The sequence below is a fragment of the Chaetodon auriga genome, chromosome 5 (assembly GCF_051107435.1).
Source record: "Chaetodon auriga isolate fChaAug3 chromosome 5, fChaAug3.hap1, whole genome shotgun sequence".
NCBI classification, from domain to species: Eukaryota; Metazoa; Chordata; class Actinopteri; order Chaetodontiformes; family Chaetodontidae; genus Chaetodon; species Chaetodon auriga.
Genome location: NC_135078.1, coordinates 25,115,610 through 25,139,866, shown reverse-complemented (window position 1 = coordinate 25,139,866; position 24,257 = coordinate 25,115,610). Strand labels below are relative to the sequence as shown.

Here is a 24,257-nt window from a genome sequence, read left to right as displayed (position 1 = left end):
CTGGGGAAAAACGATGAAAAGCACCAGGGGATGTAGACAGGTATAAATGGTCAGCCTAAGAGGGGCACATTTAACAATGGCACACAATGGGAAAGAGCCAGAGTGTATAGGAGGTTTCCAAGGGGGCAGAAGAGTATGTGGTTATTGGGGGCAAATGTCTTGAAGAAAGTATTAGAGGGGAATTGAGTCTCTATGGGGTAAATTGTTATGACTCTTACAGGGAGGTACACGGTTTGTTCAAAGAACCACAGAGGAGTGAATGGGAGCTGAATTTGTTTTCCTACACCTGACATGAGAAGGAATAAATGGAGAGGAGAGGAGAGGAGAGCAGAGGAGATCCAGTGGGATCACTCTGGCATTTCCTGTGCATGCTGTCCCACACTGCTACCCACAAACACACACACACACACAAACACACACACACACACACACACACACACACACAGGAACAGCCTCCTGTCTCTATATCACAGTTATTATGGGACCATTAAAACCATGATGGCATCTTATCTTCAGCCATTTCCTTCGACTAAACAAAGCAAACTCTCTCAAGTATCACATATCCACTTAGACCTCATTTGGCTGCCTCTCACGCTTTCATCTTCCACTCCGTCCTCTTCAGCGCTCCACCTGTCTTCTCATCTTTCCCTTTTCTTCACTCTGTCTCTCCCCCAACTTCAATCATTCACTGATTCTGCTTCGTAACAACCTCTTGTCAAGACCACCCCGCTGAACTTCCCTCGCTGACATTCTTTCTCTTTCCTCTCACGTTTTCTTTTCTCATCTTGTTATTCCTCTACATTTCTTACCTAGTGTCCTTACCCATTCAGCTGCGCCCTCTTCACAGCCCGCTCACTCCCTCTCCACTCATCTCCCCCGCTTCATTCAGTCTCTCTTAACAAACAACCAAGCTTTCCCACCAGGGTCGTCAGGACAACGGAGGCCCTCGACTCTCCTCACCCACCCACAGCCCAATCCCACCACCAGCAAGTGAACAAACAAGACAGGAAAATGGAAAGTTCCCAGTCATGGCCGTGCATCCAGTGTGACTTTGCTCAAAGATGAACAGTTAACCATCAGACTGTCGTGATTACAACCGTGGTGCCTCTTTGTGACCATGGTGAAGAGGGAGCGATTGCTTAAGCAAACACAGCTGATGATACCTCACAGCGTCAGCACAGCGATGGGAATGAGAGAGGGTGGGTGCCCTCACTGAATCGGCCCAGCCTCTGTGCGTATTTGCATGTGTCGTTGCACACTAAAATATGTATGAAAGTGTCAGTGCCTGTGTCTGATGATCTCACTACTGTGTAATTAAGAGGAAAGTAACAATAAATGTGTTACCGCCTGTCAAAAGATATGCAGCTATCAGACGCTGCTGCTGTTGTGCTTGGCACGCTCGCAAAAAGACGAGCCACAGCAACGCAGGACATGATAAGACGTTCAAAGGCTCAAGAGGCCAGAAAGAAGAGCCTTTGAGTACATCCTAACTTATTTCTTTTAGAAATAAGGAAATTTTTTTAGATCTCAAATAGTCGGTTTGTTTCTGGAAATATGGCAAAGAAACACACCTGTTCTCTCTTTTATCTGGATCATTAAGAAATGAGACCATCTTCAAAGCAGAGTTCATTCTTTAGCAGTTAAACAGCTGTGTGGGAGCTACTCGGCACTTTGGTCACTTTCACTTCTCCAATACTACTAAACAAGTTTCAGTGTACTTGAGTGCCACCATCTTGGTTTCACAGACTATATCTTTGGCAAATTCTGCAGCTCAGTCACCCTTAACATCAACAGAAGAACCTGTGGTATCATACTGTTTCTCAGACATCCCCTAAAAGTGCTTCAGCTGGACACACATTATTCATCCTCTTGCCAAAGTTTGAAGAAACACTAAAATACAGATGTTTTCAGACAGCTATCTGACACACCCTTGGCTGTCCCTCTCTGTGCTCCACTCAAGGCCCATTAGTTAGATTAAACAAACAATTCACCTCAATCCAGCTCCTACTTTTCATAGAATTTGCCTGAACAATTCATCTGATTTCACAAAGATACAGCCAAAGGTTTCCAGCAGAGCCTCGGCCTTGATCTTGAACTGCAAAGAGAAACAATAACGTGTTTGTTGTGTTCGCTGCTGTGGGCACAAAAAGGAAAGATTTCCATTGGAAACAATGTGCAGGGGGCATCTGGGTTAAGGTCAACCATGGAGGCACTTGAGGGAACAAAAGCAGGACTTGACAGAAAGGTCAGCTTTAGTGTTCATGACAATCTATATATAAAACTCTGCAAAACATAACACTATAGGTACACAAAAAAGTGAGTATTCTGATAAGGAACGAGTGAGGACGACCCAGGAAAGACCTGATAATTAGTGAATTGTCAGTGTGTTCTGAGGGAGATACTGCATTAATAAATCATTAGGTAATAATTACTTCATAAACATCTGTGAATATAATGATCACTTTCTTCATGAGTCATTCCTGATTAACTGCAAACCAGCCAGTGAGCGGCACAAACTAGTGTAGACTCATTAGTTACTAATTACTTCATCATTAGTTTTTGTGCCCCATCAAGCAAAATTATGTATCATGCTGGTTGTTACTAAATAGTCCCTCATAACTAGTTTTTATTGGGAGTTCACAACTAGAACCACAACTGGTTGTTCCAATGTTATGCAAGAACCAGCATTTTTTGCAACTTGGTGCCGCTGCAGTTTCAGAGTGTAATTCAGTTCCACACCTCTGTCGCGTCCAGGTGATTTACAGCATCACAGCATCACAGGATCGTACTTTATGGACAAAATATTTTCTGGTTTTCCCTCTAATGTCCTCCACATGCTTCGCTCAACTCTGGTATTTTTTCAGTTTCCTGGTGGACAGATACCTAAAGAACCTACTAACTGCTGCTAGCCATCGTTGCTGTTAGTTTGCACAGTTAGCGCAGTTCACTGTCTTATTAGAAGACTCTGTCTGGACGTAGAGCTCAGAGCACCAGGGGAGTTATTCAGGAATTAGCCTACTCATTATAATTCATTAATTATCAGGCCCCTCCTAATTTTCCCCACTTGTAATTACACATCTTTTTGTGTACCATGTAGTAAAGTGTTACCAAATAGGGAAGCAACATCTATGTGATACAATGTCTTTTGAAAGGTAGCAGCTCTTTGGTGTTAATAATAATAAGTAATTAATAAGTTATTTATTTCCCGATATAAATTGACTCTGGAAAGAATCACCCAGAGATTCCACCAGGCAAAACTGAGAGCATTTCACAAGCAGAGCATTTTCATGGCCTGATTTTGTTGACTTGCTCAGATTTTGTTGATCTTTCTTCGATGTTTGTGCTTCTACCACAGGTAAGTAGGCTACATAGTTGAAGGTTTTCTTCAGACTACGGACATATTCTCAGTGGAACAAAGCAGAAAGCCGCTTCTGGGAGGCTTCTGAAACACGCTGCAGCACTGCTGGTAGAATCACAAACATTGTCCGGCCACATCGCAGCAGGAACATGACACATGGAAACATGAAATTTGTGGTCAACAGCTCTGCAGTGCCACCAAGTCATGAAACATTAATGAGCAACCTTCTGCATCTTCTGTGGGGCAATTACAAGTCACACTACAACACGGTGTCAATTTGTGGTCTTGCAACTAACAGTTTGCACGCTAAGGAACCAAAACATACAGAGACACACACACAATACACACACACACACAATACACACATACAGAATAACCCTCTGCAGTCATGTCTCATCATGCCTGACACCTACTATTACACTGCAGCTTCATCTTAGAGCCCAGATGAATCTAAACAATGTTTAAGGGAGTAGTAAGCAGTTGTTTAGTGATTACTGTTAGAATCGTTCTCTAAGTTCATTTAAACAGATATACATATAACAGCCATTACAGCCATCATTGTCATCATCCTCCAACGTGCCACCCACAGACATGCTCACACAAGCAGCTCGGAAAGCTGAGGGGACTTTCTGCAGAGGGCACAAACAAAACAGTGCCGTTCTCAGGTGTAAACCTTTACTTAAAAAAGACATGTCTGTGTCCTAATTGAACTCTTGCATTCTTATCTTTTCCCTAATGTCACACCAGAAGCACTTGAATTGTCCGAGTACACTCTGATCAGTCACAGTATCCGGCCAAAAATTTAGGCCCCCCCGTTCAGGCTAAGTCCTCGTCTTGCAACTGTGGTGAGAGGACCTTTGGGTAAAGTTACTCCTTGTCCTGAACCAAAGTCATTTCACTGCTGTGCCTTGCAGAGTCTGCACAGTATGAAAAGCAGCCCTAATATTTGACTTAAGGAGTCATGCAAAATGTCTGTTATCAACGGAAAAACACAAAACTGGTACTGCAAGGTTTACACATTACAGTACTGTGATAAGTGGTAGGATGCATGCTTCTTTGGAGATCAGTGGAGATCCAGGTCACACAGACAGCTGCTGCAAAGTATTATAGAGGAAGCAGAGATGGACAAAGAGACGACAAAGAGAGAGAGTGGACTGGGCATCGGTCCAGTATAACCATCCTTCCCAATTACAGTTTACTGCTATTTATAAGAAGAATCGATGAAACGTGTCCTGTTATCGTTCAGCCTGTTAACAACACTGTGTGCAGCCTTTGAAGCTTTATCCTGAACAACTAGAGGAAACCAAGCAGACTGCTTGTTTTCTGTCTGTGGGATTCCACAGTCAAGTGACCAGAAGTATTTGTTTCAAAGGAGAACGCTACACAACAGCTCACGTGTCAACAGCAAGCATTAATATGCCATTCAGTCTCTTTCTGACAGTTGGCTCTTTGTGGATAAATAAGGAACTGTACAAAAAGCAGAACCTTTCCAAGGAAGTTCAGGCACTGAGTAATGTTGTGATAACAGTGTGATGATAATGGTTATTTATCTTCACAAACAAGATGACTGACTCGCTGCACTTGCACATATAATCTCCCTCTGGAGTCAGGAAATACTGTACACCTATACACAGGCAGACGCACTTAAGCGTGTGCATTCACTCGGAACGGCAGGCATGCGTTTTACCTTCCTACCTCCCATCCTCTCCCTGCACCCACAGGTGTATTCCATGCAGCGTAACTTTAGACCCGGGAACTCTTTAGGTCTCGGTTAATCATGCATGAGCCTGTGGAAATGCTGGCAAGTAACAGCAACACAAACACCCCGGGCCTGTGCTGAAATAAAGGCTCCTCCATTTATCATCAACAGGAGAGTCCCTTCTAAAGAAATCAGAGGACTGAAGAGGAGGGTAGCGTGCTGCTTCCTAAATTAAAATGGGTAAGATTGAATTCCAAAGTTTCCCACAGTCAAAACCAAAGAAAAGATGAATGAAGGTAAAAATGAAAAGAAATGATCCGTATCCAAGTAATTAATGAATTCAGTGGGTTAAATGACATGTTGCGTTAGAGCACTGGAGGAAGGTTTTCACGTAGCTGCAAAAGAACAACATGTTGGACACCATTCATAAGGCCTTACTAACATAAAGTGGAGGCCTTTAAAAAAAAAAGTGTTGTCTGAAGTGAATTTCAAACCTGAAACTGAGCATCATCCATGACCTTTACTACTTGGTAACTTTGCAGCTCTTGGGAAATTCTTCAGAATATCTGATCTGTCAAGAACTCGACTTTCAAACCAGAATGACAAAGAAAAGATGGATCGGTCTCTGAATACTCTTCTGTTAGTACAATGAAATCAGATATTTACTTTATGCGTCACTGCCTGCTGACTGTAATAATCCCTGCAGGAGAACATAGTGAAACACTTAACACAAGCACAACACAGTATCAGAGTAAGAAGTCTATGAAGAGGTGTGTTGAAAGTCACCAGGGCCTGCAGATGTCTGGATACAGCCCACACCCAGCTCTGATGAATAGAGGTCAAACTGCTCCACAGCGCAATAGGAATTCCCATCTGATATGCTTTGCAAGGCTTAAACTACGCTGTAAACATTTTCTAAACTGATTTCTCCCTTTCTTTTACACGCTTGGCTAAGCTGGTGCTGCACTCTATTTGATACTTGGCAGGAAGACACCTCTGGTAAGGCTGCTTTGGAAAATTGCTCTTATTTACACTGTCTCATTGGCTGAGATGAAAATGTGTAAAATGTGTAGACCAAACCACTGACTGAGGTATTTTCTTGAACTGTTAAGAAAAAAAAAAGACAGGATTCGTTTTACTTTGTGCTCGAGTGAAAAGCAAAGGCTCATATGAAAGATGTCAGGATAGTTGCCTACAAATGTTTCCATTTGTGTATGGCCACATGAAGAACTGTGACCTTACTTAAAGTGCCAGTTTGGTGTAAAATGGTCATAAATCAGGATTTCTGTCGCTAAGAATTAAAAGTATTTCCTGCTCAGAGGATTAGACAATGTCCTTGGGAACTTGCATTTTCACTGTTTCTCTTTCTTTCAGTCTCTCAAAGTACACACAAACACAAAAAACATGCAGACAGCGGAGGTTTCCAGCCTACCAGTGGGACACTTTGTAGTCCTCAGTGGTCTGGGAGACACAGGAGAGACCTCCGAGGCTGTATGTTGAGCAGAGTTGTCTGAAAGAAGGATGCATTGAAATTGCGCCTCTTTTCTTCAGAGTCTCGCCCACAAAGGGTCTGTTTCCCATTCAGGACACAAGGTCATTAGATAATACGCACAGGGACCTCAAGGCCACACAGTGGGGGCGGGATCGTTCAACAAAACCAGCCCCCTGCCCCTCTCTGTGCAAACTTCTCAACACCCCAGACCCACTTTAATAGTCTCTGCAGGATGCATATGTACACCCAGAGACAAATACATTCACATGCAAACTCACATGCACGCACGTAAAATCCCCTCGACAAACACAGACACACATGCGCGAGGTGGGTGTCTGTTTCAGTGGTTTGACAGTGGGAAACATGACATCATCGTGTCCCCCTCCCACCTTTCTATTCAGTCAGAGCAGAGTTATTTAGCCTTTTAAAGGGGGCTCAATGAATGCTGGGGGATTTTCTTTTATTCTCCTGTAAGCACAACCAAACACGTGCAGGTCGTGGATCGATGGACATGTGAGTTTGTGGGATTGTTTGAGAGGCAGCGAGTTGGCAGACCTTTTTACTCTGAAACCTCAGGAAAATGCTCTCCAATGAGAAACTGCTGGAACAGTGAAGTACCACTATGGAGGTTATGCCATGGGACCAAACCTCCACAGTGATACTGAACATGGAAACTTTTAGAGATTTTCCAAATGCAAGAAAGAATGGAAAGTAAGCATGTTCTGCCTGGATGGGGAACTTCTTTCCACCCCATTCATGAAGATTTCAGCTTGTCAAGGTTAACTCATAGTGTTCTGAATCTCATATCCTCAAGTCAGCATGGAGTCACAAAAAGCCAGGAAGAAGGTAGGAAAAGGGGGCAGAGAGAGATGTGAGGCAGAGGAAGATGATGGGCAGAATCGGTCCCCTGCTTACACATGACAACACGTGGAGTTGGCCTTCTTCTTGAAACTATAACTTCAACAGAGTGAGTGGAAACGTGGAAAGAGCGTGGTCACAGCTTCTTTAATTTTCCCTGTATTTGCTGAGTATAGCCAGTGACAACATGTCTGCAGCTGGAGATGGCAATACCACACAAACAGCAGGAGGGAGGAAGAAACTGGAGAAGGAGGATGAAACATGGACAGAGTTGGAGATTCTTATTGTTTGGAGAAGATGGATAGGTTGCCATAGTGACAGAGCTGCCAAACCCTACGACAAAAGGACAGAATGAGCCAAGTGTCAGGTGGTCAGGTTACAGCATGATGTATTCTCCCATATGCCAGAGCAGAATGAATGAAAGTAAATATTTCAGCTTTTGGTGTGTTAAAGAATCATCAAGAGGCGAGATTTAAAACTTGTTAACATTTTAGTTATTGCTCAGCATTTTAATAATTGTTAATAATAGTTGGGTTGTGGATGGTACTATGCTGTCTGTCGAATTAAAGAGCCTCTCCCTGAAAGACAACCCCTGTCAGAGATCAGCGCATCAGCAGAAACATGATCCTCAGGACAAAGAATGAAGGCTCGCAGCTCCTGGGGGAGAATAGCAAAGTCATGGACGCAAGGCCCGGGTGAGAGCAGCGCACCGCCGGCCAGGTGCTGCGCTCTGAGGCACACCAGCCGCCTGGCGTGCGTAATGGACGGCAACCCTCGCCTCACTACAGCACTCTGAAGGGGCGAGACAATACTTCACTGTGCTGCTAAACCAGCCTGCATGCATTTGTCATTGCTGGTCCAGGTTGCGTGCTGTCCCTGTGCTGGCCACCTCCGTATCCCTCACTGGATTAACTGAAATCAAGCTGCTGCTTACGCAACAGATCAACCTGGTTATGCGTAAAGGGCTGCGACTCACTCACAAAACAAGATGGAGAACACGAAAGTTTCATGAAAGTTACTGGTTCTGCTCGTCTTCGTAACTTTCTCGTTATAAAAACGCAGAATAATGAAGTTGACATTTAATGTCTTGCGTTTTGCTGCAAACAAACAGGATTCTGCTTCGGCATGCAGATGCAATCTTGCTCAAGAGCAGTATGTGTTACCAGTTAGTGGAGGAACGGGGGTTGAGGATGTCCTCTTTGGCCGTGAGCAGCGACAGGCTGTAGGTATCAAGGTTGACCGTTGGCGTGCTCATGATGGCAAAAGTTTCCAGACCACTCCCGCAGCTTCTCTCTTCACTGGTCCCGACGGTTTTCGGGGTCGGTGTATCTGCTGGAAAACAGCCACAGCGGAACACCGAGGGTCGTTCGCGGCCGAGAAAACAGCAGCGAAGGTACGCAGGTTCATGCAATGTGAGCTTAAGTTCCAAGTTGGAGCGATCTGTGCAGGCGCTGCGCACTCACAGCGTGGAGGAGACTGCGACTGCACACTGGTCTTTGTGCAGCGGGATAGAATAAGTTTGCACTAGAAAGCCCCACCTCCCGTTGAGAGAGTGGAAAGCATAATGACTTCACTCGCTGGGTTACTTGGAAGAAACACTCAGCAACACGTACAGATCATGACTGTCTCATGCATCCTTCTTATCCTGACACTCACTTGGCAGCTCTTCTTTAAGGCATCTTCACTGCCCTTCACTGGCATTACATTCATGTAACACGTTGTGTGGAGTTATTGCACCATACCTTTACATAATACTCCTAGCAAATGAATGACAGCTGAGGGTCAGCAGCATTGAACAATCCAATAAAATTATTTATTTTGCAAGTTATTGTTATTTTTCAAAATAATTGTGATGGCCAAGCTTTCCTTTGAGCAAAAACCCACCGTAGGAGTTGTTGATTTGGTTTAGAGGGGCTACAGGGGCAGGGCGGCAGCTTTGGATCTGTCAGGCTCTCTTTGTCTCTTTTTTTGTCTTTGAATCGGCCCCCACTGGCCCTTGGCAGACTCCATAGAAGCCATTTACAGTGCAGGCAATCTGAAGGAGCCAAAGAAGGGCCAATTTCATGGGAACTGAGTCTGAAGCGGGCAGCACATTAAAAAAAAAAGAACAGGGGAGGCTGTTTCAGTGTTTAAGAGCGGCTGGGGGTCTGTTCAGTGGCTGCCCAGCAGTGACACACACACAGACTGACCACACAAACACACACAAACACTGATGTGGGCTCACACATTCACATGCTTACAAGAGCACAAGCTGTGAACTCCAGACAAACTCCCGCACACACTCAGGCGCTGGTATTTGACTGTGGGTCAGTGGCATGGGGGTTTAAGATCTGGGATTATGGGAAGGCTCCTGAGCTCTGTAATTTACTTAGCAGCCATTCTTAGATAATCCTGGACAGATGTAGAGGATAAACGTCACAGGTTTTCATTTGCTGATGTAGATTTGACCTCCTGACATTTGATTTCAGATCACTGGTGCTAACATTTAATACACCATGCCATGCTTTTCACTGCTAAGATTTGATCTGGAAACAGTTCCCAGAGGCTGAGTAATCCTCTGCTGAATATTGGATTGACACATCACCCGATGCCATCACTCGTGAAAATAACCACTTCCTTTTAAGGCAAAGAATTTCCATTTTGATCTTTGTGTTCCTCTTCCTTGGGTGCATCTTTCACAGTCAGGGTTGCAAGTATTTTTCAGTCAAGGAAATAAGTAATAGGTCTTCTGCTGCAAATGCAAAGCAGTTTTTTTAATATATATAATTTAATGCTTTCAGTGTTTAGATTCGAGGAGAGTGAGCCACTGTGAAATAAAAGATATCGCTGGTGTTTCAAAACATTGCCACCATTTAAAGAAATGGTAAAAATAGAGACAAAAATCTGCCGCAATGTTTTGTAACTGCTAAGCCTGCTGGTATCATTTTGTTTTTGTTTGGAAAAGTACACATTTCTCCCCAGAAAGCTGACATCTGGTAAACCCTGACTGTAAGTCGTATGAAAAATGCTGCAATAGTTGGATAAGCTAGCATGCAGAGCAGACTGACTCAAAGCTTACATGCCAGAGGGACAGGGGGCACGACATCCCCATGCCGCTATTATTCTTACAACTTCCTGCTATTAGAGGCTCTCCTGCCCTTCCAGCCTCTCAGCCCTTCGCTGTGGATGTGAACTGCAGTGCTGTTATGCTCCACTTCAGAGGACTTTGGCATTTCCTCTGCTGGGGTGCGGTGGCAGCTGTTGTTGGGGATGGGGTCTAAATGTGGGAATGATTGTATGTCCAGTGGGGATTTAGACATGTGTGTGTGCACATGGGGATTTTCTCTTCATTTACTGAAACTCCTTCTCTAATTGTCACAAGCTTTTTGTTCGGCTTCCTGCCTTCCTGACGTAGCCTAAACTAGCAGAGTGTGGGTGACAGAGCGTTGAGTGGTCTGGTGACACGCAACATCCTCTCCAAGTCTCTCAGAGAACTCTTAACTCTTAAAACAGGCCTCTTAGATAATTCACTCATTTTTAACAAGTCCGTCTGCGTGTGACTGACATTGCATAACATACAAAACATAATCTCACTCTGAATTGACAAAATAAACTTCTTCCAAACAAACCACTTCTTTGCAGGCATGGATTAGTCCAAATCCTGTTTTCCTGGGGTGAATCGAGGCTTGCCTGGCAGGTTTATGTGTGTTCAGACCTGATGGGCCAGAGATGTGTTTGGGTTCAGGGGTCACAGCTTGAGCTTTGTCCTCCTCTTGTCCTGCACGTCACTAATAATATGTTTTCCACTGCTCCTCTCTTTACCCACCTCCTTGTGTGAGCATGCACTCTCATATTTGCGTGAATGGTTGCAATCTTGTGTTCAAGTTTTCATAAGTATAGCCCTTCCACTGAGATTTTCCCATTGTCGTGTGATGTTACTGTTTTACAGTCTGAGCTGCTGGAATGCGTCCAACCTTTTATCTGTAAGTGCTATTTGTGCCAGTTTTACACAGTTTTACACCGAATTTAACCAAAAATCAAATATATCTTGCAGGAACAGGAACATTTATTGTCTTCCTGAAGACACTTTGGCAGCTCTGTCTCACCTCCTCCTAACATGAAAATGCTGAGCTCAGTGGAGGAGTCATGTTATTGCTCTTTTGGAGGTAGATAATGAGGTGGATGAGGGAGAGGCTCATCGGTGGTGATGATACAACTGGAAGTTAGTCACAAGCGATACGCCCAGTGGTGTACACACATTTATCTGACAGCTGAACTCACAAATACACAGGCTGCTCCTCTTTAATGGCTTAGCCTCTAGAGACAATTGAGGTCATTTGAGGTGCCAGACAGGCGTGATGGGAGAAGGAAACATCAGAGATATGTGGCAAAGATGGAAACAAAAGGCGGTGGCTGGAAAGAGAAAGAAAAGACAGAGTGTATACATACAAGTCAAACATACCCTCTGCCCATGTTTGTGTGTGTGTGTGTGTGAGAGAGAGAGAGAGGTCTACACATTATCTGTGAATCTGAAGGTCTTCTCATCAGCCTTCCAGGTGAGGTCAGTGCTCAGCTATGTGCCTCCACAACAACCCTGAGATATGCTCCCCTTGAGCCTCCGTCTGTTTGTGTGTGTGCAATTTTAAATCACATTCTTACCTCTGTAAACACAAACCCCGAGGACTGAAGAACACGTTTTTCCAAATTGCTTCTTTCTCTCTTCGTTCTGCTTCCCTTTTGCTCGTCCAAACTGAGCAAACATAAGCTTTTTGACTTCCTCGTCCTTATATGACAGGCATAAACAAATGGCAGGGTCACGCAGAAATAGAAAGAGACCACAAACCTCTGTTAAAAAAGGGGCTCCGCGTCTGCTTTCCCATACAAAGCAGCCCTGAAATTAGACCATGGTGTCAGGATGATAAAGCTTTCATAAACTTTGCTTTGAGAGGCCCTGATTTAGAGGTGTGTGTGTGTGTGTGTTTGTGTGTGTGTGTGTGTGTGTGTGTGTGTGTGTGTGTGTGTGTGTGTGTGTGGAGGGGCTGACAGTTTTGTTTATGGAGCAGACCTTGGGGAGGTTTGGACCAACATGTAGAGCAGAGTGACATATGCAGAAGAATGTGCTGTCACATGCTGTCATAGACCTCCATTTACGTTCAGTGTTTCTAGATGGTTCACATTTTATTAATAGAGCAAATTATTTCAGCTTCCATCATATCATGATCATGTGGTCCACGATGGCACTCACATTGTGCTATCCTGGACTGTAAGACAGTGTGACATCCTTTGCTCTCGTATTCAGATCTTCTTATCTGCTCCTGAGGGATTCCTGGAAAATGGGAGCCAGATGTGGTGATGTCAGCGCGTCTGTGACTCTCAACTTGTTTTCTACGAGGCAAGGTTGGTGGGAAATTCGAACGCAGCCCACGGATCAAGGAGCTGACGCAGCACAAAGGTCTGTAATCAGTGTTCAGACCGACGCTCGTGACCATGGAGGCTACAAAACACGTGCTAGTAAATTCCTCCATTAAGAGAATGAGAGGAAAACTGATTTACGTCATTGGCTGTTAAGCGTTTACTGGTAGGCGGCTGAACTGGTGTCTGATTGTAACACACACATCAAGATGGCATATGGACTCAAATCGTCCTCTGCCCGCAGCCGCCACCGTCCCTCATCACTCCTCTAAAGTTACCCATCACCAGCCACATCACTAAACATCACCATGGCAGCGCTCGGCCCTCTCCCCCCCCATGTTTCTGTGGCTTTCTGTGATCCTTCACCAGACTTACTCTATTAAAAGTCTCATCTCACAGCATGTCGAGCTTGATGATGCATGAGTTCAGGGAGCCGCTCGGTCTCGCTTTCATCCGAAGTTTCAAGAAAATCTACAAACAATTCGCAGAAGGTGGCTGCTTGGTTAGTTGAAAGACGCCTTTTAATGCTGAACAAATGAAGCCTTAATGATGAGGCAGATGCTGATTGTGTTTAGTAAAAGTTGAAAGGATGTTTGAGCTTTTATCTTAATATCACTGGAATTCCAAACAAGACCAGCAAATATTAATGAGAAACACATGACAATTCAAGTTTAGGGTGGATTTTCTGTCAGTGCCAATTGTCTACCAATGACAGCAATACAGTAGTAGTAGTTCAGAGTTTTCTGTGGTCGTCCTGGTTGTCAGAACCAGTACATGCAGATTTCAGTCCTCTGCTCAACAGGAGTTAGTGCAGCCACCTCCTGATAGCAGCTGAGTCACGGCCCTGACCCAGTAAATGTCTATGATCCTCGGCATGTCCTCGACCCCGGCCTAACTCTGGGTCTCTTGAATCCCCCACTAAGCCTAGAGAGCCTGCCAGAGGACCTGTGCTGCTGGATCCAGGCTTGTAATACCATTTTTTTCTGTCTTTCACAAAGCAACGTTGCACAGTTGTTTGTCTCCACTAGGTGGCACAGCTGCATCAAACTTGCAGTGTGTGTGAGCCTGAATGCATTTCGTGAAACAAAGGGTTAAGAGAGACAAAAGAAAAATAAAGAATGGAGTCAACTGTGTTTTTTATATTAACTTTTCATTCTTTCAGACTTAAATTTACCGAATTTCTACATCATAGTGGCTCATCGAAGCCCATCTTTAGTTTAATGTGCCGTAACCGCCCTCAGTTTACAGTCACAACAAATAATAATGACATGGAAAATAGATGTTTTTCAAATCTTATTTTAGGCAAACCCTACATATTATTTGATCCTGGTGAGCATTATGAGCTAATATAATCATATAGTCATGTGCATCAGGGTGTTACAGGCAGTTTAAGTAGATTACTGAATCATCATGACTTCATTTTTAAATTGCCTCTTTTTTTATTGCCCAGTGCTGCATTTAGGACTTTTTACCATCAGCCACTTCCCATGTCTTTAATTATAGTTCTACAGTAATTCTTGTGTGCTTGTCTGCACTCATACTACTTCTGTCTATTGGTAATCATGTGTTCAAGTAAATGCAAGTGTACATTTTCTGAAACTATGGTTATGTACAAACTCTAAATAGAAGAAAGCAGCTGCATCCTTCTTCATCGTGGAAACAGAAAAACACACAGTAACAAACATGTGACGCGAGTTCAAAAGATTAACAGTTTTAATAAAATCCATGTCAAACATCAAAATACTGAAATGGCAAATAAAGAAAAAAAATTCTACTTTTGTTTTTTTTTTAATTTTGTACAAATCACAGTGGTTCAAAAATATTACAAATTTTTCGTTTCAAAACATTTTTTGCAAAAGCAGCAAAACATTCTGATTGTTGTATATTTTCTTGAAAGCCCTTAATAGTTGGTGAGTGTGGTGTGCTCTTTCTTTTGCCTTTTATTGTAACACACACAATAACATGAGCAGTAAATGTTAATAAAACTCGTAGGAGTCGATGGAAACAAAAGTGCATAACAATACTATACAGTATATACGATCCACTTAAAAATAATACAGTATAGACCAGGGGTTAATCACACCATGTCTGTCTATATAAACACTCTCCCTATCCTGGGTCTCCATGTGCATACAATCCTACTGTATGTATACACCTGCTTAGTTCATAGATACAGTGAGGTGAGCAGTTATAAGGTGAGAGGTTACTTTACAACACTGTACTGTACTTTGGATAACAACTATCTTCATTAAAGCATAATATAGTGTGTATATAGCTGTCACAGCTAATATCTGCCTTTAATCCAACCAGTAGTTCACAGATGCTGTTCCCCAACTTACAATACACTGACGTTATGCATGATCGCAACGTAGAAAATTGCAGCTAAATAGTGGAAGCAACAGGGCAAACTGTTGAATGACAGAGAAAGAGAGCACGAGAAAGAGGAAAAGTAAGAGGATATTTCAGTTTTGATCAAGAAACTGGTAAATATAAAGACTTAGCACGCTTATCAAAAAAGTTGTATTAGGCTACATAATAGAAAGTGCAGGCACCTGAAAGAGTGCGAAAACATTTTAAAACTGCTGGTTTGCTGGGCTTCTTGGTCATTTCATAATTTATCTGTTGCGTAGCTTTAGCACAGATGTTGTTACATACTAAAACTGTAAAGCTCCGTATCTGCGTTAGCATGACCCCAATAGCCAGTAGCTATGCTAAGATACCGTGCATTAAAGAAAGCTGCCTACTTTTCTTTCTGTGCTCACATGTGTGTATTTCTTGGCTTAATCGACTTTATTTTGAGCCCAGAAGGCTGCAGGTGCAGCGCTGTCAGCCTGTACTGAGCCAAAAGAGTGAGATTTCACTGAAGGCACAGGAGAGGAGACACCCAAGACGACCAAAAACAAGGTGTTCTCTCAGTCACTAGGCCTCACTTTCATAAAGGAGGGTCAGGCCCGTTAAGAAGGAGGGAAAAGCTCCACCCGAAATCAATGAGTAGGATGTGACAGTGAAAAAGATGTGACGCGATCAAGCCAGACAATCCAAATGAATGTAACTTTGGCCTGTAGGGGTCAGTGTGGAGCATATACTGAGGGCCAAATAAAGCTAATAACTTTCAAAATTTTGCATCTTCATCTCTCCCTCTCTGTAAATCAGGGTTTCTCAGCCTTTTCTGGCCCAATTATATTTCCCACAATTCTCAATTTTCACCCAAATAATTAGACATTAATCAAGTCGTCGTGAACTGGAGGCATCCAAATATACAAATAAACATTTTAGTGATTACAACATATTTTCCAAACCTACAGTATTTAATTTAGTTTATATTATAATTCAAATTTTAGAGATTTCCCATAACCAAACCCCAGATAGGCCCCGAACCCAAGGTTAAGAAACTCTGCTGTATATACAGAAGCCTATGTCAGACTCCAGAAACATGCATCATGCTTTACCCAGTTCCTCTGTCATTACATGCAGGCCAAACCCAAACATTGCACTTGGCTTTCAGCCATTTAGGACATTTTTTAAATATGTGCATTACAATACTTGATGTCAGTTAAAATTTTACTTTTTAGTTTTATGCTCTCTACCCAAAATCTTAAAATCGCAAGCTTGCTAGATTGTATTAACTACAGTAACAGCATGAAAGGGGAAGCTGTAACACTGCACAGCAGCAACAGATACTCTGCATTTGTTTTCCAAGAAACTGTCTGTGGAATGTCCCAGCATATTATTTAAAGTTGTATATTTAGTGATGCTACCGTAAGCTGTACTGAGCTAATTTAGTAAAACTGAGTTGTGCATAAAGCCACACAGCGAGAAGACAGCTACTGTGGGGTTCGGTCGTGTTATTCAGCTCCTCACTGAGACAGATGTGGGAAAATTTGAAAGACTTAAGTGGAAATATCGTGCTACAATCATTATGTTTAAAAACAATCTTACTTAAGAAACAATTCATGCTAAGCACAGAAAGGTACAGTCATAGACAAAAAAAAAAAAGAAGAAAGTGCATTCAAACACTAAGTGTCATTATAATGACCAAGTTAGGCCACCATGCAAATTAACCACATTCTGAAAGTGGTTGCACCCTCCCAGCACACAGGCCAGCCAGTGCTCATTAAAAAGTCAGTGGTTTTGAAGTTACGCTACAGGAATCAACCTGTCATTTTTATCCCTACATCTCAATCACCTGGTCAGTGGAGATTTCCAACCACAATGTGAGTCCTACATCCAAATAATTACCAGTCTAGAAAAACTACTAATGCAAGGCCATATGATTATACCAACCTACAGCACTACACTTTAATTCAAGGCCATTCGTCTGCATAAAAACCAGCAGCGGGCCTAAAGATTCTCCACAGGCATGGCTCGAGTTGGCTCAGAAATCCCCCCCAGAAGGGTAATAGCTGAGGGTGCATAAAGCAACACCATAATCCATTTTACAGTTCTCACATAATGGTAGCCATTGTCTACTGTGTCCATCATGTCAACCACTGCAGAACCTGTCTGCAGGTTTGAACTAAGATGCTGCTAAAATCCCAACTAATTTTTAGTTTTGTCCAACTATAAGGCACAGGGACCAAGAGAAGAGGCTTAATGGGTCATACCAACCATTAATAAGACAAATCTAATAGCCATCCCTTCTATGGGGAACTAAAAAGAGGCCATGGAAGTCCATCAAAAACTGCCCCCCAACCGTCTCCTCTTTAGGTCTCATTTCTAAATTCCCAAAGCGCTGCACTGGGATGGTTTAAATATCCGTGGAGATATTCCAAAATATGTAGGTTGCATGTAATGCTGACTTCACTTTTACTCCACTTTCACTCTTTTCAGAGAGGAATCAGTTCAGTTCTCACTTGGGTCTCATGAGATCCTATCTGACTTCTATTTCGGTGGCTGACAATGACTTTAACACGCCTCCCGTGGACAACGGCAGAGCGCACCACATGTTTCACACAATCTGTCTATCTCCTGCAGTTGCCTGGGCCAAGCTGAGGGGCGCAAACCCACAAATAGAACAACGTGCTAATAGAAACTCATCACCACAAAGTCTTGTTTTCACATTCGGTCCTAAAGCCCAAAGAAATTAGCAGCCTTTAGAAGAAAATCTGATTTTCTCTCGTATGCAGTCATATATCAAGCCGTTTGCCATTTGAGACAACACTCACAACTGCAAATTCAATCTAAACTAATATTATTTTCCTGGTTAACAAGGAAGCAAAACAGATCCCACTGTTTTTGAATACAAAAGCGCCAAAAGACGTTAGAAGCTTGTAACCACTGTACGTAAAATCAGAAATCTACACATTCTAAAAGCACTGACCTGTTATGACCTCTTACAGACTGTTAGCATATGGAGAGGAAAAACTGAAGTTTAAAAAAATGCTCATGTGTCAAATTTTAATACCATAATTACATTTCTGCACATTCATCACAGGTAAACACTAAATAACTAGACTCAAACTGTGAACATAAAATCGCATGTGTGTCTGTGTGTTCATGTGGACACTGTCTTATTGTGTCTTAAGCACCATGTTCAATTCCAGCAAGAGGAATGGAAGGCAATGCCCAGCAGGGACACTTTTCGCCTGACGCCACAGACTGAAACGAGGAGGGATTCGGTTATTATGCTGCCTCCTTCTCCTCAAAGCCACTGTCTCCTCCGTCCCCTCTCGCCACAGAAGGAAGCAGGGAGCCAGGAATGAAGAAAGTGAGGAAGAAAGAGATCAAAAGACTCACAGCTTTGGTATTCAGAATTAGGTGAAAATCAGGGTTTAAATGCACTATTAACACTGAGAATGTGCTTTAGCTTTCTCGTAACACTTTGCAAGGGTTTAAGTTATACTGATGAGCTTAATATTTAATAGAGTGAAGAAATCACAGGGATAAAAACTCCCGTTAGTTAGTGCGAGGGTTAGTGCTGAGGCCCTGAGCAGTGCTGCCCCTAGTGGTGAAGGGGTGTAAAGGCAGGCTGGCTGAGGTGCTTCAACGCAACCTAGTGGTCATGGACGTTACAAGCGGATTTGTTTAATACTGTATCCATCGTTCCTCCATGGCAGAGGTATCAAGTAAGGCTAGCCCTCTCTACCCCCGTCATTGCTATAGAGTGGTCACTTTGAATGTCTCTGAAGTGCAGTTTGGTGAATCCAACTCATTTTGCTTTTTTGCAAGTGTGGTGTGCAGGAGGAGGGGGTGGGAGGTGCAGCGTTGGATTATGGACACGAGGACCACATCGGTATTAGACTGAAGGCTAATAGCTGTGATCAAGCCTCCTGACTGGAGCATCCTAACTTGCTAATGGTTTTGAGGTTGCCCTTACACTCAAACCTGGGAATAACAGTCCCATCTTTGCGGTTCCGACAGCAATCATGGTCCTCAACACTTCCTGGGAGTAGTGCACGCCATTAACCCTGATAAGAGTGTCATAGAAGGTGCAAAAAATATACAAAAAGGTCAAATAATATCAAAATAATAATAATTACATTGTTAAGTGTCACTTCCTGGGAATCCAGTGCTGGTTTAGAGGGGCGGATCTTTCGCACGGGTCTGTGTGTGCAAGCTAACAGTCTGCGTAGAAGTGAAGGCAGAGGTGAGCTCCACGAGAGGAGCCGCGGTGGTCAATGTGTAATAGTCATTAAGGTCAATGTGAAGGATGGAGACTGAGAGAGATAGAGAGCCCTTGCTCCCAGTCCAATCACTCAAAGGCTGGGACTCTGTGAGTGCTGGTGGAGGGACAGAGCTCTTGTGGAGGAGACAAGGGGCTGCACTGCAACGCCGTGGGCCCTTATAGGTCAGGGCGTCTGGGAAGCACTCAACTCGGAAGCATCACTCAATCATAATAACCTCAAACATACACCCACGCATCCACACACATACCCTTCAGTTAAGTCTACACTTGCCACACAAGCATTCCAAAAAAGCACTCATGAAGTCACCCACAGTTAAAAAGAGGCACATACATTCCCCCAAACATGCTGACATTCAGGCATAGAAGCACTGAGAGTCATTTTTCCACTGATAGAGGGTTCTAAGAAGACCTCCTCTATATACGTTACAGGGGTTAAGTTATCCTGGGTGGGACGATCCAGGTGAGGATGAAGAAGTCAGTGGAGGAGACCCTTTAAGAGACGTGAGGAGAGGAGGACGGGTGTCTCCAGAAACACCAGCCCCGTTTGGTGTGTTGCTTACGCAAGATCTCCTCCTCACGCTCACGCTCCTTCTGAGAGCGCAGATAGCGGTCCTCCTCCTTCAGGAACCACACAGGAGGCCAACGCTGCTTCTCAAAGTGCCTCTGGTTTTCTACAGAGAGGAAGAACAGGATATGTACAGAAAAGCCTGCAACATACTATTTAAAAAAAATCTGAGATGTGCCTGAGATGTGCCTGATGCAAGACATCATTTTCATTTGCTTATTTTAACAAGATCAGCCCATGAGGGGCTTATGTGTTTCTTCTATTATTTTTATTTTTAGCTACCTTGCACTAGTACAAAAAAATCTGCCTTCCCACTCCAACCAAATGCTTGCTATGAACAAGTCACGGCATGCTGCAAACTAGCTGCAAAGCAAAATTTGCATGAGTTTTACTGAGGGGGAAGCTGCATGTGTGAAATAGGTTCGGGAGAGACAGATTATCAGGGCCAAGAGAGGCGAGCTGCCGGTACCTGGAGACATGGCCTTCATGTCTTTGGGAAACTTGCGGCAGATGCTGTTATAATTAGTGCAGATGTGATGGAGACACCAAGCTGATAGCTGCTTGGCATTGTGAAACTGCGAAAGGAAAAACAGGAGAAATGAGAAGTTATTACAGCTGTGACAGAAGAGAATCAGATGTTATCAAGGTGGATTATTATTCATTATTTTAAAAGTACAATTTAGAATGAACCACTAATAAATTATAAATTAATTGTTATTTAAAGGACAATTTTGCAAGGACAGACCTGTGCAACCTCGAGGTAAGCCAACACCTGTCCATCAATGTCACCCCCTTTCACTGCCAGCTGGAGAAGCTCATCCACAGCGTGCTGCTCTGAAGGCACAAAATGTACATAATCATGTCAGTATTTACTGCTCACATGCACCACTGACATGGGCCCACATTTAGCTCCCGGTCATAAATTCTTAGTCTTAGGTAGCTCTCTATGCAACATTTCTAATACCACACAAACAGTCTTTACCTGTGATTGCGACAAGGCGTGGCAAACAGAGACGGTTGGCCAGAACAATTAGTTCCATGGGCTCCAGACCGGGACAGGGTGTCAGCAAGCCGCAGTACAGGAACTCCAACACCCCGTGCATACAGGCTGTACTGGTGTTTGGAATGGGTACCTGGAAAAAGACCATATCAAGAGTGAACAAAAAAAAAAAAAAAAAAACAAGAAAGAAAGAAAGAAATTAAGGGCTGAAAGTCAATGAAGAGTATCTGCGGACTTCATAGGCATGACATTTTTTAAAAGAAATGTCATGAAAGTATCTACATGAGTTCATACTAAGCCTGCTCCTGCATTTGCACATTTATGTTAAGATACAAAATATTATGTTAGCAAATTCATATATGCTTAAAGAAGTGTAATAGCTAAAAATGAGTGGGGTCTAAAATAGGCAGTAATATCAATGAAAGCACTGCAGTGGGTATTTGGAGGCAAAGGGCAGAGGACATGCTGCTCTGGTCACATCCTCTTTGATCCAGGCTCAGATGAAAGCGCCGTCTGTGGGCTCGTGATGTGAGCAGTATAGCTAACGCTAAAGAAGCCAAAACATGCACAGGCAACCCTGCGACGCTGAGAACAGTGAGATGCAAGCCCAGCCTTAATGTGCGTTAAAGCCACTATCACACTGAAACCCTTTTTCACAAAATGAGATGCTCAGATGGATCATTGGGGTTCTCCAAAGGGATGGACGGTGCATTATTATGCACATCACGCTCCTGTAATTTAAATAATCTAAATAATCCAGACATGCAGTTAAACATGCTTAACCTTTGTGTGAAACAACACACAGACCCTGAGGGCAATGTTTTATAGTGGAACAAAAGTTACTCTTTCATGCCAAAGTCCACTATAAAAAAAAAAAAAAACAACCACCCACAATGACCTCTAGATGACGCTATACCATCAATTAGACCTCAGCTACACCAAAGGCACTGGTTATGCTGTTTTCCAGGGCAGCCCACCATTCCACTTTGTGTGGTTACGGAAATAAATGCATACAAATGAACAAGACCTTTTGACTGGCCTAATTACTGTTAGTCAGACCAACATCAATTCATCGGCAGGTAGTGCAAGCAAGCCCAGGAAGGACGGAAGGAGGGTCGGTGATGATGAGAGTGATGACCTGACCCCTGCAGGAGTGTACCCACTGAGGCGCTCTTCAACTTTCACTCCTGTAACCAATTAGGAGAATGTCAGCTTGCCGCGACTTCTCGTTATGACTCAAATGTCATAACACCAAGACTCGAGAGTTTAAAGCCCCAGCTGGAGCCAGGAAGCATTAATGAGTGGACACATTGACGGCAACAGGACATTTATGGATGGGACCAGCTGTACTGACAGGTGTTCGTTTGCCCCCTCAGCCCACCGTCCTAGAGGTTAATTAAAACTTTAGTGCAAGTTAGTTTTATTTGCAAACCCATAAAGTTTAGGTTCAGAGTGATGGAAAGGAAAAAAAAAGCTGAAATGACCAAAAGCCCAGACAGCCTTAAAAAAAAAAAAACACACCTCAAGGGAACTGAAAATTTAAAAGACTATAATGAGTGTAAAATACATTACAGTCAAATCTCAAAATAATCTGTGGGTGAGGAAAAAGCTATGAGTCACACAGCCGCCACCACAGATAAGGTGCAAAGTTTAAGAGGAAGAGTAAGAAAATCAAGGTTTTTCTTCCTCTACAGTGAAAAAACGTCTGTTACAGATAAGGATTCCTGTTAAATCAGCTGTCTCCTCTCTTTTCAAGAGTGAGGCAGGAGCTTAACAGGCTTTCACATTTGACAACTAATACTCCACTGATGCACACTCACGCGGTGAACACAAAACCACGGACACGTCGAACACAATCCAGGGGTGTACCATGACACTTTCAGCCAACTGCCTACAGAGACAGCAAAGCTCCAGACGCGTCTTCTGACTCATGGGTTTTGATCACTGTGCCAGGGTGGGCGACATGTCCGAAAACAATACCACAATATTACTTCTGCGATAATGACAATCTTGACGATAAGAAAAATAGTACAATTTGTCATGGATTCAGCAGAGCTACGCTGAGCCACTGGAGTTTGTCCGCTCGGTTTAGAACTCAAACAGCCGCTGAGCTCTTCTGGAGGGATATTTAGTTCCCCTCATACTCAGCCAACAGTTTTCAGGTGGTGAAATAAGTTCTTGCACAATTACATACTAGCATGGTTTGTGCTGCTTCTGATCTTTTGTTACCAAAGTTCCACATGACTGTAGCTGCTTTTTATATTAAAAAAGATATTATTGCTAACGATATGCTGTGTCAGACCCCTTTCATAGATAAACCTTTTAAACTATGACTGCATGTTTATTGTATGAAATTTGTATAATGTAACTAATACCATTAACACAACAAATAATAATGATAATAAATCAGTTTGAAACATATATCTTAATGCTGTTCTGCACAAAACTAGAATAGCCGTGTTATCACACAACAGCATGCACACTGAATGTGTGAGTCTAAAAATACTGAGCAGGAAGTGTGACATGGCCATGAAAATAGAAATGGCTGATCACATGCTACCCTCACAGTTATTACAGGTTCCACTATGAAGTTTCATATAAGGGAATTACATAATGCCATGGCCACACCAGAGAAAACAGCTGTACGTGATAAAATGACGATATAGTCTGTTCAAGGTCAAGGTTCATTTATCATTTTACAACACAGGGTTGCAGAATTAAATGCTAATTGTAGCCCCTTCATGCTACATATGGAGAATTATCTAATTAATATTATATGTTATTTCCTTCTATGTCATTCATTTCTCTGAAGTCATTTATCTGTGGTGGCAGGTTTAAGCTGACCATTTCTTCATTGCTCATGTTGTTGTCCTGGAAGTGTACAATCACTATATCATCTACATGTAATTCCAATGGAAGCGGCTGAGCGATAATATTTCATTATCAACCAGATTTACCAGATCTTATCTTCGATTCTTTTTTTGGAAACATCAACATCAACATCTCTCGATACTTCCTCCAGCACACATTCTCCTTTAGAGTAAGCTGAATATAACCAGACCATCTGCTGTGTCACGGTTGTGTAATTGACTTATTGGGCCTTGCTCTAAAAGCTCTGCTTCTATTCAGGGACCGGCGTTAAGTGTTTTAGCAAGCTCACTTCTACTGACACCGCTTCTCAAAGTGATGTGTGTCTTAAAGTGAACAAGATACACAGTCAGCCAATTGTATAGCAATTCTGAAACGGCAACCTGCACATTAGCAACACT

The 24,257-nt window shown here is 43.0% G+C and overlaps 2 protein-coding genes across 4 annotated transcripts in view; both read right to left on the bottom strand.

Moving 5' to 3' along the window:
- LOC143321434 (uncharacterized) overlaps nt 1–8,893 on the bottom strand; it is a 30,564-nt gene extending 21,671 nt beyond the window's left edge. Inside the window, exon 1 of the mRNA XM_076731773.1 lies at nt 8,571–8,893. Within this exon, the coding sequence (XP_076587888.1) occupies nt 8,571–8,662 (92 nt within the window). The 5' untranslated portion in view covers nt 8,663–8,893. The remainder of the gene's footprint in view (nt 1–8,570) is intronic.
- Nucleotides 8,894–14,485: 5,592 nt separating this feature from the next.
- rhobtb4 (Rho related BTB domain containing 4) overlaps nt 14,486–24,257 on the bottom strand; it is a 42,222-nt gene continuing 32,450 nt past the window's right edge. For all 3 annotated transcript variants that reach the window (XM_076730168.1, XM_076730169.1, XM_076730167.1), the window contains 4 exons: nt 20,971–21,121; nt 20,734–20,822; nt 20,458–20,563; nt 14,486–20,094 (listed from right to left, as the gene is read on the bottom strand). In XM_076730168.1, coding sequence (XP_076586283.1) covers nt 19,916–20,094; nt 20,458–20,563; nt 20,734–20,822; nt 20,971–21,121 — 525 coding nt within the window. In that variant the 3' untranslated portion in view covers nt 14,486–19,915. The remainder of the gene's footprint in view (nt 20,095–20,457; nt 20,564–20,733; nt 20,823–20,970; nt 21,122–24,257) is intronic.